The sequence below is a fragment of the Hipposideros armiger genome, unplaced genomic scaffold (assembly GCF_001890085.2).
Source record: "Hipposideros armiger isolate ML-2016 unplaced genomic scaffold, ASM189008v1 scaffold_1421, whole genome shotgun sequence".
Taxonomy (NCBI): domain Eukaryota; kingdom Metazoa; phylum Chordata; class Mammalia; order Chiroptera; family Hipposideridae; genus Hipposideros; species Hipposideros armiger.
The window spans coordinates 150,652-164,240 of NW_017732771.1; the positions used below are offsets into that span (position 1 = coordinate 150,652).

Consider the following 13,589-nt stretch of genomic DNA (forward strand, 5'->3'; position numbering starts at 1 on the left):
AAAAAAAAAAAGAATATGTATAGGCATAAAAATATGCAGCAAGGCAAAATTCACAATGTTGGCATACAATTAAAGATTGTCATACATGAGGAAATATGGAAATACAACCCATGATGAGAAAAAAATGAAACTCATCCACAAATAACATAGAAATTAAAATGAGCAGGCAAGGACATTAAAGAAATTTTTTAAATGTTTCAATAGGTTCAAAAAGACCTTTCATCACTGTCAAGTAAAAAGAGGGTTGTGTACATTTTTACTTAGTATATTAGTCACTTGATCCAAATCTTATTAAAGTGCTAAATATTTGTTTTTTCCATAAATGAAAACCATATGGAAGTAAAACAATAAGGATAAGAGGTTATTCTGCATGTTGAACTTTGATCCTGAATACTAAGGTCACCACTGCTTTAGTTCATCTTCACATGTTCAGGGTTCTTTCCCCAAACCTACATCTTGCTCGGGCACCTGGCTCCTGAAAGGTGGAGCCTCTACTACCCAATGTTGTGGAATCAGCCACCTCCAGCATTCTAAGGTGCTTCTTAGTTCTAATTATCTGCCCAGACTCCCCTTCCCATTTTTTATGCATTCCTTTGTAGAGCCCTTCCTGTCCGCTTTTCACAGCAGGCCTCAGAGTAGTATTTCAACCCAGGGCTCCTGATAACATTTAACCTTGATCCTTTCTTTCCCCCCAGGAGGCATCTGAACCCACTCAAGTTGCTCAGATAAAAGGCAGCACCTAATTCAGTGTTCTTTTGATTGTGCTACACTGCCTTTCTCTTTTGACTCAGATGTCCATCTTCTTATAACCACGTCTGTGTTTTGAGGCCCTCCCACATAGTTTGGGACAAGGAAGGCAAAGCCAGTCTGTAGAGTTCTCCCTGAATGCCTCATGAAGAATCACCACCATTTCAACACCACTGGCACACACTTGGGCCACTCTGATATGCTTCGCTGTCAGCTGTGTCGCCACTATCAATTTATTTACTTTGTTCAGTGCCTGGCAGGTTGTCTGCCAGGAAGATCATCCCTCTACCTCATTCTCTTTCCTTTGGGAAGTCTTGGTCCCAATGTGAGGATCTTTACTCAATATAGGATATTACCTGCATATACTCTACATTTATAAGATGGTCTGTAAGAATCACGACATGACCTATTTGCCCGCATTTCTGTTAATGGGAGTGTCTGCAAATGCAAGCAGATTATTTGTACCTCTCACATACTGTTTCCTACTAAATAGGATTAAAGCACCTGGGACTCCATTTAGTTTGCTTCTAACAATTTTCTATATCCACATATTAAATCACCTAAGAGAACTGCAACCATAAATTATATATTCTAGACCAAAGTAGAAAGACATTTAAATTATCAAAATACTACATCACTTATTTTCATAATCCAGAAACAAAATTAACAAAATGCAAGAATGTCTATGTAGTAAGTAAAAGAGGAACCCTGTGATAATTTTGTACCTTTAATGCATACATTTTATAGAGCAAAAATAATTAGTTTTTACAGAGAAGCACATTTCTGGAAATGGAAGGAAAGAAACAGAAATTGATAGAACAAAGTGGACATTGAAATTTTAAATATATGTAATATTTAACAATATTAAAAAGTCCTAAAAAGTGTCTAAGAGCTGTATTAACCTATCTTCTAGACAAGTGTTTTGAAGGAGCCAAATGCAAAGTTATGTTGTTGGGACATTGTTTTTAGTGATTTTTCTCCTGTTTTTCCTGAGGCACTCTGTTTAGGACCGGGAAATTGACTTCTAGACAGGATCAAACACATAGATTTAACATCATATTCAAGTTTACTTCTTGGAAAGATAGCCAACTTAGATAAAATCCGTCATAAGAACCAAAGATGTTTCTCAAAATTCAGTTTTAATTGATGTTTTCTGTCTTTGTTTTTGGTAAAGAAAGACGTCTGTGTACTTGTTTACTCTCAATCTTGTTTCCAATTTATTTCTCCTGACATCTTGTTTTTTATCTTTCCCTACCCTAACTTTACTTTTAATTTTTGCTATCATGTTACATTGTATGTATCTTTTAAAATCCCCTTTAAAATGTCCTTGAATAAGTCAGAGAAACAATGTAAGTATGCTACATGATAAATAAAATGGTACCACGTTTATTCCTTTCTTTTTATAATTAAGAATACTTCTTGGCAAAATTGCCAACAGAATTTTCTTACCAACCCCACTGTCCTCCACCAGTATTTATAGAGTACTATATGAAGCCATCCATGCTCCCTGATTATACAGTTGGATGGCCTAGTTGGACGATTAACAACACAGATGCTGCAGTTGAAACCATAGTCCAACTGAACGGGGGGCTCATGCTGCCTGCGCCGCTCAGCCAATAGGCCAACACAGGAGTTAGGTCATAGAATAAGCATTTATTATCAGAGCACTAGCGGTCTGAGAAGGCAGCGGCTTAACACCTCCAAAAACTGCCTTAACATTCTCATAAAAATCTGGGATGTTTAAGTGAAAATCTGGGCGTTCCTCCAGAGTCTACGTGACGGTTCCTGGGGTCTTGCATGGAGCCTTCCCTCTGGCGATGTGGCTTTCCAACATGCTCATCAACCTAGGAGCAGTGATGACAGTAACCCGGAAAGAATGCTACGCTATAAAGATTGTGATCAGTAAGCGTGGGGGGTATTAATGATAAGTTTCAGGGTAGTTTTCTGAATCAGGGAACTGGGATGGGACATTTTGAGCTCAAGCGTCAGGGGGATGATCTGTTCCTAAGCTTCAGGTCAAGGAAAGGTGAGACCGGGGATGTGGCAAGGCCTCTGCTACAGGGGTCCCAACCGGGCCTTGCTTCAGGGTGATCAAGTTCTTTTCAGTGTTCAAGAGATCCAGCCAAATATTTAATTAGATGTGGAAAGAAGAAAAATAATAGCAACAAGTATGGGCTTCAATGCTTATCACAGGAGATATGGAAAATGTAAATTTTTAAAATCCCTTCTCCAAAAGATCTTACCCTCATCTTGATTATGTAAGTTTTTTTGCCCATAATTTCCTGAAACTTTCTGAAATAGATTAAGATTTTTCTTATTACCTTCTATTTAATCAATTTTTATAAATGTTCAAGGGCATTTAACACATATGTATTCTCTGTATAACATATGATAGCTATCTTAAGTCAATATTTTAATTAAAATTCTCCAAATTCTTACTTATCTTCTTTAAAATTCAGAATCAAATGCTAAAGCTTTTTATGATGATTGTGCTCATTAGGTGCCCCATAAACACCTATCAGCTTTTTATTTTTGTGCTATCACTGAACACATAAAGGTTTATGGAGATTAAATCTACACTCTAAACTGTGGCTTGGATTAATATAAAATTGCTTTTTAATATAAAATTGTTTTGTTATTCTCTACGTTAAATTCTAAGTTAGAGAGATACACTTATGATATTTGTATATAGTTTGTTTACAGTAAATTATAAATAGTTGAGGTTTGGCCTTTGACCCAAACTAAGTACTTTAACTGCTTGAAAACATTTATAATAACTTGATAAAAGCATGTTTGGTCTGCTAATATTTTTTTTGTATGTTTATTTATGCATGTTTCATTTTTTTCCTACTTCTATCTTCCAAAGAAGAAAACTAGAAGAATATGGACCGCAGACACACGGATCCTGGCCCCAGACATAACAAACCTTGACTCTGGAGTCTGCTGCACAGGTGCCGGGCTCCGGTGACATAAGTCCTTTACGTAAGCATGATTCACAGCCGTGGGAGAAAGCATGCCACTTCCGTGTGCTCTCCTCCCCCAAAACCTCCATCTAATGGTTGCTATTAAAGATGCAGCTCATTCCTCCTCATGTCGGCTCTGCGTGCTTTCTTTTCCCTGGGCATCTCACTGCCAAAAGCCACGCCCGCCCCAGCGCCGCTCCTCCTCCGCCTGGTGATGACACTTGGCGTAGTTGGCAGGATGGCAAGATGCGTGCCCTTCTGAAACTCGGGAGTAGTTCTCTGCAGGATCACCATGGTGACAAGGTGAGAGTGCCCCCTCCACCCTGGTAGAAGAACCGCCTCCGGTAGACAGAATGTGGCCCCAGACATCCCTCTGGTATCCAGTCAGCATACCTGCTTGTGTGGACTCTGCCGGAAGACTGGGACGCCGTGCTCCCCCGACCTGAAGACATCCAGGAAGCGCAGGAAGCTTGAGTCCACCAGCTAGAGGAGGAGCTCCGTGGAGCTGGGTCTGAGGCAGAAGCCCCTCCGGAGTCCCTGGCAGAGGACGCGGGTGAGGTCGAAGCCGCCCCTCACCCCAGGTTTAACCCATCGTGCATCAGAAGGTGAAACATGAACAGCCTTTGGGTCCAGGGAGAGTAGCTATCGACAACTCAGGTGTAACTGAGCTCACAGCTTGTACTCCCTACAAGTTATGGGAATTGGGAAAGCAGTTCCAGCAAAGCCCCAAGGACAAGTCCAGAAAGGTACGACCCGTGAGCCGCCAAGAATGCACGCGACCACCAGAGGCTAGCTCTTTCTGGTTTGACTAGGGGAGACGCCAAGATACCTGGTCAGAGGGGACGACTGGGGACTGGAGGCCCCACGTGAAACTGTGTTAACTATTGTCTATGAGCTTTTTGCTCCCTCACATGAGAGACTGCATGTGGGGTGATGGTTAGCTGAGGGTTAAGGAAATCCTTGGTTTGGGGTTGACAGAACGCCCCCTTGTCTCATTCCCGGCAGGGGAGATATGAGATGATAGTGTTTTCTCTCTGTGTGGCCCACAGCAGCAGATAAAATTAAAAATTAGGCTTGTTGCCAATTCTCAGAAGGCCTTGAGCTGAAATCCCCAGGCAGAAAACAACAGGTGTTGTGTGTCCGGACTGAACTGGTCCTGGTTCACATCAGCGCTGACTGCAGCCTTGTTTATGGGAACCCAGAGCAGTCCCCTGGACCAGTAATCTGTATTGATGGTTATGGGAAAAAGACTGTAAAAGTACAAGCTGTCTTCTTACCGCTGGATGTAGGTAGACTGCCCTTGCCCACACACAATGTATGTCTCCCCTATACCTGAGTATCTTTTGGGGGTGGACGTGTTGTACAGCCTCATCTTACAGACTGTGGTCAGAGAATTCTGCCTCCGGGTCCGGGTGGTGAAGGCGGTGATACTCGGGCATGTTCACCACACCCCTCAAGTATTGCCGCAGCCCTGGCACATAGATACAGTATGACAGTACCACCTGCTAGGGGGGCATGAGGAGATTGGGTGTACTATTTTGAAGTTGGAAGGGGCAGGTGTCATACGGTCCATCCACAACCCTTTAAACTCCCCGGTCTGGTCTGTACGGAAACCAGACGGTTCCTGGAAAATGACAGTGGACTACCAGGAACTGAACAAGGTGACTCCTCCGCTGCACGCCGCTGTTCCAAACATCACGGAGTTGATGGATCGCCTCTCATAGGAACTAGGATGGTTCCACTATGTGGTAGACTTGGCTAACAACACCTTCTATTAACATGGACACTGCCAGCCAAAAGCAGTTCGCTTTCACCTCGGAGGGAGGCAATGGACCTTCCAGGTGTTGCCACAAGGCTACCTGCACAGTCCAACACTGTGCCATGGGCTGGTAGCCTAGGATTTAGCTACATGGACCAAGCCCCTGACCGTGTGCTTGTTTCGTCACATAGATGGTATAATGTTAACCTCTGATTCTCTTACAGATCTAGAGGATACGGCCAAGGCCCTCAGCGTGGCACTTAACAACTGGGAATGGGCTGTCAACGAGGCCAAGGCCCAAGGGCCTGGATTGTCTGTCAAATTTTTGGGAGTTATCTGGTCAGGTAAGACCAAAGTTATGCTAGAAGGCAGACGGGTCGCTGACCCGGCCCTTCCATACCTGCTGACAGTTCAGATACAAGAGAAAGGCTTTGGTTGGGGTTTATGGCAAACTCATGGGACCCGGAAGGTGCCCTTGGGTTTCTGGTCTCAGCCCTGGAAAGGAGCTGAGCAGTGATACTTGCTAATTGGGAACAATTAGTGGCCATTTATGCAACCCTAATGGCCTGTGAGACCATCACAGGTCCTGCACCTGTAACGGTGCAGTCCACATACCTGGTCGACAGTTGGCTGCAGTCATGGCTCAGGGCTCCCTAGAAGGGGTGGTCCAAACTCCCGCATGGGCCAAGTGGGAAACATACATGGAGCAACAGGCCACGTTTAACACCAGTCTGTGTCCCAACAGCTCCACAAGCTGTTGGGCCCAGTAGCCTTCCGGACAGACAATAAAGAAGCACTTCCTGAGTACCCTGTAGAGGCGACCAGTCCATACAAGGAAGGAAAGCCACCTGTCCCTGGCAGGGCATGGTATACAGATGGCTCCTGTCGGGGCCAGCCCCCGGCATGAACTGCAGTGGGGTTAAAGCCAGAGTTGGAAGAGTTCTGGTATAAAACTGGCCCAGGCCAGATTAGCCAATGGGCTGAGCTTAGGGCTATTGGGTTAGTGCTCATGCACGAAGCAGGCGATGTACATGTCTGTACTAAAAGGTGGTTTTGCAGAACAGGATGGCCTTAGACCTGTTAACTGCTGCGCAATGGGGGACATGTACCGCCTTGCAGGTTGAATGCTGTGTTTACATCCCGGACCACCAACAAAAGGTACAGGAAGCCTTGCAGGAGATAGACACCAAGGTATTGGCAATCCAGTCCCTGCATGATGACCCCCTTTTGTGTTGGTGGAACTCCCTTGGCTCTTCATGGTGATCGGCAGACCTTATCTTAGCAGGTATTGCCGTCAGCCTCGTGGTCCTCTGTTACTCTCTGTTGTGGCCTTTGTGCACAGGGACACACTCTTTGGGTCAAGTCCCGAACTACCACCCTGCAGGGGGTGGCCTGACAGGGCCCAGGCTGAATCAGTTGTGTGCAAGCTGGCTTACGGACCCAGACCCTGGACCAGGTTCGGGACCACATAAGCAGGGGCCGCTGACGCATGGACCCTGGCCCCAGACATAACAAACCTTGACTCTGGAGTCTGCTGCACAGGCACTGGGCTCTGGTGACATAAGTTCTTTACGTAAGCATGATTCACAGCCGCGGGAGAGAGCATGCCACTTCTATGTGCTCTCCTCCCCCAAAACCTCTGTATAATGGTTGCTATTGCTAATTAAAGACGCAGCTGGTTCCTCCTCATGTCGGCTCTGCGTGCTTTCTTTTCCCTGGGCATCTCACTGCTGAAAGCCCCCCTCCCCATAGCCCCCTAGCAACGATAAAGGGGGTTTAGGAAAAGATAAAGGAGCTTTTTCATTCCTGCACCCACAGAGTAAGAGAAATCATTCTTTGTCAAAAATTAACTATTCCAAAGAATCTGATTTGATAAAACACCATATTGTAAATTTTCACAAGAGCAATCTAGCTTTCCTATGAAATATGTGGGTTTAAGTAAATAATCACCAATTTTATAAAAAAAAATTTTTTTGTCTGTTAGTATAAATCTGGTTTTGGAATTGGTTTTTGTTCTGAGGGCTCTTATAAGACTGAAGATTTTATAATTGTTGTCAATTCTATGATTGTCATGTCTAAAAATAACTCATACTTCTGATTGGTTCCATGTTCAAAAAACGAGGGTGGAGGAGATACCAGGAAGGAAAATCAATAAATGTGCATTATAGTTTTTAATAGAATAAGACATTGAAAGTTTAGTGGGATTATTAATTAATACTGTTGTTAAAGTATTATGGTTTGCCATTTTAGTTCAGAACTGTAAGAGTTTTACTTTCCTGAGAAAAGATAGTACAAAGAGATAGAACAAATAAAGCTCTTCTCCTAAGATCTTGTCCTGCAAAAAAAAAAAAAATGTTCAACTTCCTCGTTTACTTATTATGAATGGCATCTCTAACTTGGATAATTTTTAAGCTCTCTGGATTGTAATATGCCAGAATAAAAGGGAAAAATCTTATTTATGCTTCAATGCTGCTGCGGTGGCTGGTGGCAGAGACCACCTCTCTCTAAAGATGTTGAAAACGCCAAATAGTTATTTGTTCAGACTCCCTTGACATTAAAACATGAGTATATATACCACAGTGTTGATCAACAAGACCTGAGTTAAATCTGCTGTAAGGCTTCTGTAAAGGATTTTCCTTTCTTATTCTATCTCCTTAACTGAATATTTTGTTTCTGCATGTTGTTCTTGGAATGGCTGCATCCATCTTTTCAGATATCACTGACTTTCTGACAATTGGAAAGTATCTTGGTCTGTGCTGATGTTGTTGAGCTAGTGAACCAACCCTGGGACCACGCCACCTCTGAATTTCCTGAAACATGAGATAATAAATACCTTTGTTGTTTAAGCCACAATTTAATTGTGTATTCTAGTACTTTCATCAGAAAACAGAATCCATTTCTGCATGGAACGGAGAGCTTCCATTCAGCTGGCTTAAATAATGAGAAAAATGTGCTATCTCACATATTCTGAGTAGACGAGGCAGACAGAGTGCATAGAAAATAATGCCTACCTCTCATTGGGAGAAGTCTAAGGAAGGGAGATTCGTCAGAATAGCCTGTGATGACCAGTCTTTTGAGAGGGATCAAAAGTTGGTCAAGCTACATGAGACAGGATGTTTGACAGTCAAGAGAGTACTGCTGAACGAATCATCTAAATGTCATATTTTCTTCACATCCTCTCCCTTCTCTGATCCCAAAGAAGCAGACTAAGATGGTGGGGGCAAAAAAAGTAAAAGAAGAGATTAGCAGAAGCTGGCCTTGCTCCTGTTCTTCCTGAAGCATGGTTCTGTAGCTTTTCCTTTTATTCTCTAAGCAACCCCCGATCCCTTCCATTCGTTGTTTCTCCCCATAGACTAGGCAGAATCATTGTTTTTCAGTTTGCTTGTTTCTTTGTGCTTTCAAGCCAAACATTTTGAACTAATACAGAAATGAAAGGTATTCAGGAACGAGGAAGGATGAGTACAGGCAAAACAAAAGAGTTTTCTTAGGAAAGTCAGTTTCTTATTTTTGAAATATTCTGGTACAAACTTTATCTTGAAACACACCTTCTCCTGTAGTAGTCCTTTTTTTTAGATTAACCTCTCCACCCAAGCTCCTTTTTGGAATAGAGTTGACATCTCTAGTATTATCACTATAGCAAATTTCCCTTTTGAAAAGGGATCTTTCACAGTCTCTGATTTGCAGTCCATATGACAGTGAGGAGGAGAGTGGTTATCATATGTTTTCCTTTTATTTGAGTCAGACTTTTCAGGTAGTTTGAGCACTTAACACAGGGTAACTTTTGTTTTGTTTCTTAAGGACCAGATATCATGTAAATTAACCAATATTTTCTTCAGATAAAAAAGACAATTTGTTTGAGAATTTAACTTGCTACTCATTTATGTACTCATTCACACACTCATTCATTTATTGCTGTCTTGCTAATTGGGTACACATCTGATTAATAGGAAAATTGGAGAGTGACAGTTACTCAGAGACACAGTCACTTTAACTAGAATTACTCGAGATTGAATTTGTAATAGTAAAAATTTAGAAACAAGCTAAATTTCATGCAAGATCTGAGTAAATAATGATACATGATAAATTAAAAAGCAAAAGAATGATTATCACAAAACTTAGTTAACAATTATTTGTGAATAAGAAAATTGGGTATGTAATATTGGAAGTTCACTTGGGAATCAATTTCTTTATGTGATGGTGGTTACGTGGACATTTGTTTCATTAACATTATTTGAAATGTACATGTTATATAAGTATTAAATAATATTGTCAATATTTAGTTTTATGAGAATATACTCATTATATAATGTATGTAGGATATAAAAATATACTTTGTGATCTCAATCTGTTGCTCAAAGGTCACCTTTCAGTGAAAATTTCCCTGGAAATATTAAAAATTGCAATTCTCATACTTTCTATTCCTCAGCATGCCTCCCCACCTCATATTTAGCAACATCTTTCAAAGTTACTGTTTACTTCTTTTTTTATTGTCTGTCTCTCTTTTATAGAACACAGATTTCACAAGGGCAAGTTTTTATAAGTCTATTCTAATTATTTGTATGTCTGAAGCAAGTCTTGTATATTTGTTTTGATTTTTGACAACATCAGAAGCATCTGGAAGTGTCTGGTATTCATTAGTGTTAAATAAATACTTCTTGAATGAAATGTTAGGTCACTTAGGTGACAAAAGACATTTTCAATGCAAGGTCACTAAATGGCAGCAGCTATAGGTCTTTTCTCTGGGACCGTTCAGTTTTCCTTAGTGTTCCTGCAGTCTTCTATTTGGAGGTGTATATGTGCTTGAAAGTTGGCTTTCTGGGAGTATGGTGTGAAAGGCATTAGGAGACCCACTGGTCAGTGTGTGATGTTTACTTCACCTTCCAGTCTCAGCTGCAATAACCGCCTCTGCATGCTTTCCAAATTTGGATTACTTAAGGTTCATTTCTCTGGAAAATAAACCCTAGTCTCTAGAAAAGTAGAATAATAGTCTCATTGTTCTTCTTTTAAATGGCTATAAATAATTCTTAATGAGATTCAGTTATTTATTTCCCTGGAACTTGCCTGAAGACTCCAGAGTGAATGTAATGAGTTCAGGATCATATGTGACTGAGGTTTTCCATCATGCAAGACTGTTATTTCAGTGGTGCCCTTTCTCAACTGGTGCCAGAGAATTTGAAGTCCTGATAACATGTACTGGCAGCACCCATTCCATGATCTCATCCATTGCTAGCATCCAACAGCATCACTGCACCAGTCAATTCCTTAGCGGTCAAAAAAAGGTCTCAAAGGGACTTGCATACCACTGGCATTAGAATCACCTGGGGGGGCCAGCCGAGTGGCTCAGTTGGTTAAGAGCTTACTCTGAGCAACAGGGTCACCAGTTCAATTCACGGCCCGAACTGAGCTGCCGCTGAGCTGCCAACAGGTGGCAGGATGACTCAGCTAAAAAAAAAAAGAATCACCAGGGAAGCTTGTTTGAGTGCAGATTCCTATTTGTCTGCCCCTTTTCTGCTGAATCAGAACACTGGTTTGTAGGTCCTCAGTGATTCTTTTGCATACTGACCACCACCATTGACAATAGTGTAGTCAGCTCCAGACATGTATTCAGTCATTTAGAATTCTAAGTGACCCATAAATATAGTTTTATATGGCCTATAAGCAAATTAATTAAAAAAGAGATAAGGAAGAGAAAAGAACCTATTATTCCTTCTCAATTTTTAGTTTTGGAGAGGTTTTTGATGATCAGGTATCGCTTCTGGGGAGGCCATTTTTGCAACAGTGGATGCTGATTCTGTACCAGTGAGATAAGCTAGGAAATTATGCCCTCACAACAGTTCCTAATAATTCTCCAGGTTGGTGGACACCTCTAATTATAATGTCTTCATTTTGTGTCTATTGTGTACCCTGAATGTGCTCAAAGTATATTGATTACAAAACTTACCAACACGTTCCATCCAGATAATTTTTTTATAAAGATCTACTTCAAGGTAAGAACCTTTATGGTAATTGGCAGATTAATTTTTTCCATTCATTCTTTTCTTTTTTTCCTCCCTATTCTTAGTCCCTTAATGTCAGAAAGATCTGTTAATGAATGGAGTAGAAAGCCTTTCTTACCATCAATGTAGCATAAGATATATTTTTTTTAATGAGGATGAAAGAAAGTAGTAACCTTACTGTCAGTGGGCCTACATAGGTCTAGTCTCATACTAGACATTCTATTCAGGGACAAGACTGCATGGAGTACTTAGGAAAAGCTGTTACATGAAAAGGAATGTACCTTGGGAGCTACCTTTTATAGATCATTGCGGGGGCCTGGATTTCTGGCACTCAAGTCAAACAAGAGACCTCAAGAGAACAGCAGAACATTGAATGGTGTTTCTATAATATCATCATCTGATGCTATTAGTCCACATGTCCTATTATCCCAGCAGCTCATTACAGTGGAGTACTTCAGCTTTGAGTTCCCAGTGTAATTGAAAAAGGAAGTTCAAGATCTTTAAAACAAAGAGGATTTCTCTAGCCTGACTACAGGAAAAGATAATGTGTGGGTGCCTATAGTGATAGCAAACCTAAGGATACTTTTTCCAGGGAGCTGGCACTTCTTTCAGGCTAAGTGCTAGCCTGGGTACTATTGAAGAACTGTTTCATTTGCTGTTGTTTAATCAGGTAAAAGTTTGTCCTGAGTATTGGGAAAGGCATCCACCATTCATTTCCTTGTTAAACTTTAATCAAGGCAGCAGCGTGGATAACTCTCAGGACTGACTGTTGTCAGGGCAGCGTTATCAAAGTAGGTGATTAGAGAAACAGCCAATTCAGACAGGACCACAGGCAAAACTGTGAAGCTGATTAAATTCTTTAGTACTTTGAAAGAAGAGAATAGTGTTTGATATGTGAAAAAGAGAAGGATTTACATGAAAAGAGTTGAAATAAATGGTTTGCTGTTCATGAGGTTTCTCTATGCTGCAACATTTGAATGACTTTTCTTAAGGGTGCTGGCTAAAACAAGCATTTCCTATAGTCTCCAAACTCCAAATCAGAATTGCCATGACAACGTTTTAGTGAAATGTACATGCTTATCTGTGGAAAACATAGATCTGACTTATTCAGTAAATCTTTTATTTCTACCCGGGTTAACAATATCATGGTGCAACGTGTGGTCTAGTGGTGCTACTGAACCAGTGACAGACATGCTCTCACACATCTTCCACTATCAGAGCAAAAATGGGGCAGCCAGAATGAACAACTCCTCAAGGTGGAGAGTCTTGGATTGAGAATAAGGAGAACTGACATGTGGTACCTGCTCTTCCACCACCGAATTGCACATTGTAGTCCATAGTAGTTAGGTAACTCATCTCTAAATTAAGAGGATGGACAAGAAAGATCTTGAAATTTCCTTGGGTTTCTGACAATACAATGCAACCAAATTTAAGCATTTTAAAATTTGATTAGCAAGATAATCATAAATATATTAGTTATGTATTCATGTGTATCGGTTATGTATTAATTACCTCAAAACGTAGTGGCCTAAAACAGCAATAAACATTTATAAGTTACATAGTTGAGATTCAGGAGTGGCTCCATAGGGTGGTTCTGGCTCAGAATCTTTCACGAGGTTGCCGTCAAGATGTCAGCTGCAGTCATGTGAAGGCCTGACTAGGGCTGGAGGATCTGCTTTCAAGGCGCTTTACTCACATGTCTAGCAAGGAAGTGCTGGTGGTTGCCTGAAGGCCCTCCATTCCTTGTCATGTGAGACACTCCGTAGCACCGCTTGAGTATCTTTCCAACTTGGCGGTTGATTTCCTGAAGGGCAAATGACTCAAGAAGGAGCAAGTCAAAACTTCAATGTTTTTTTATGATCTCGCCTGGTTATACATGGCACCCTATTCAGTGTGAGAGGGGACTACACAAGGGCATGAATACCAAGAGGTAAGAATCATTGAGGGCCATTTTAAAGCTGGTGATCACAATACATATAGTGAGTAACAAAAAAGAAATGATCTTTATTATATAAACTACTCAGAAACATTCATATTTAACCCTTTTTAAAAAGTCATAAATGATAACATGACATAGCTATATATTTAATTTACCAGAATATTGTGATGGACCACTGCAATGAA

At 41.1% G+C, this 13,589-nt stretch overlaps 1 protein-coding gene across 5 annotated transcripts in view; it reads left to right on the forward strand.

Annotated features, from left to right (window-relative positions):
* The window catches only part of TSLP (thymic stromal lymphopoietin), a 20,503-nt gene extending 13,345 nt beyond the window's left edge, over nucleotides 1-7,158 (forward strand). The window contains exons 4-7 of one of the 5 annotated variants that reach the window (XM_019633859.1): nucleotides 2,516-2,649; nucleotides 3,614-4,456; nucleotides 5,694-5,813; nucleotides 6,589-7,158. In XM_019633859.1, coding sequence (XP_019489404.1) covers nucleotides 2,516-2,649; nucleotides 3,614-3,668 — 189 coding nt within the window. In that variant the 3' untranslated portion in view covers nucleotides 3,669-4,456; nucleotides 5,694-5,813; nucleotides 6,589-7,158. Of the gene's footprint in view, nucleotides 1-2,515; nucleotides 2,650-3,613; nucleotides 4,457-5,693 lie in introns of all 5 variants that reach the window. The other 4 variants (XM_019633858.1, XM_019633860.1, XM_019633861.1 and 1 more) reach the window with 4 other exon arrangements.
* Nucleotides 7,159-13,589: the final 6,431 nt, after the last annotated feature.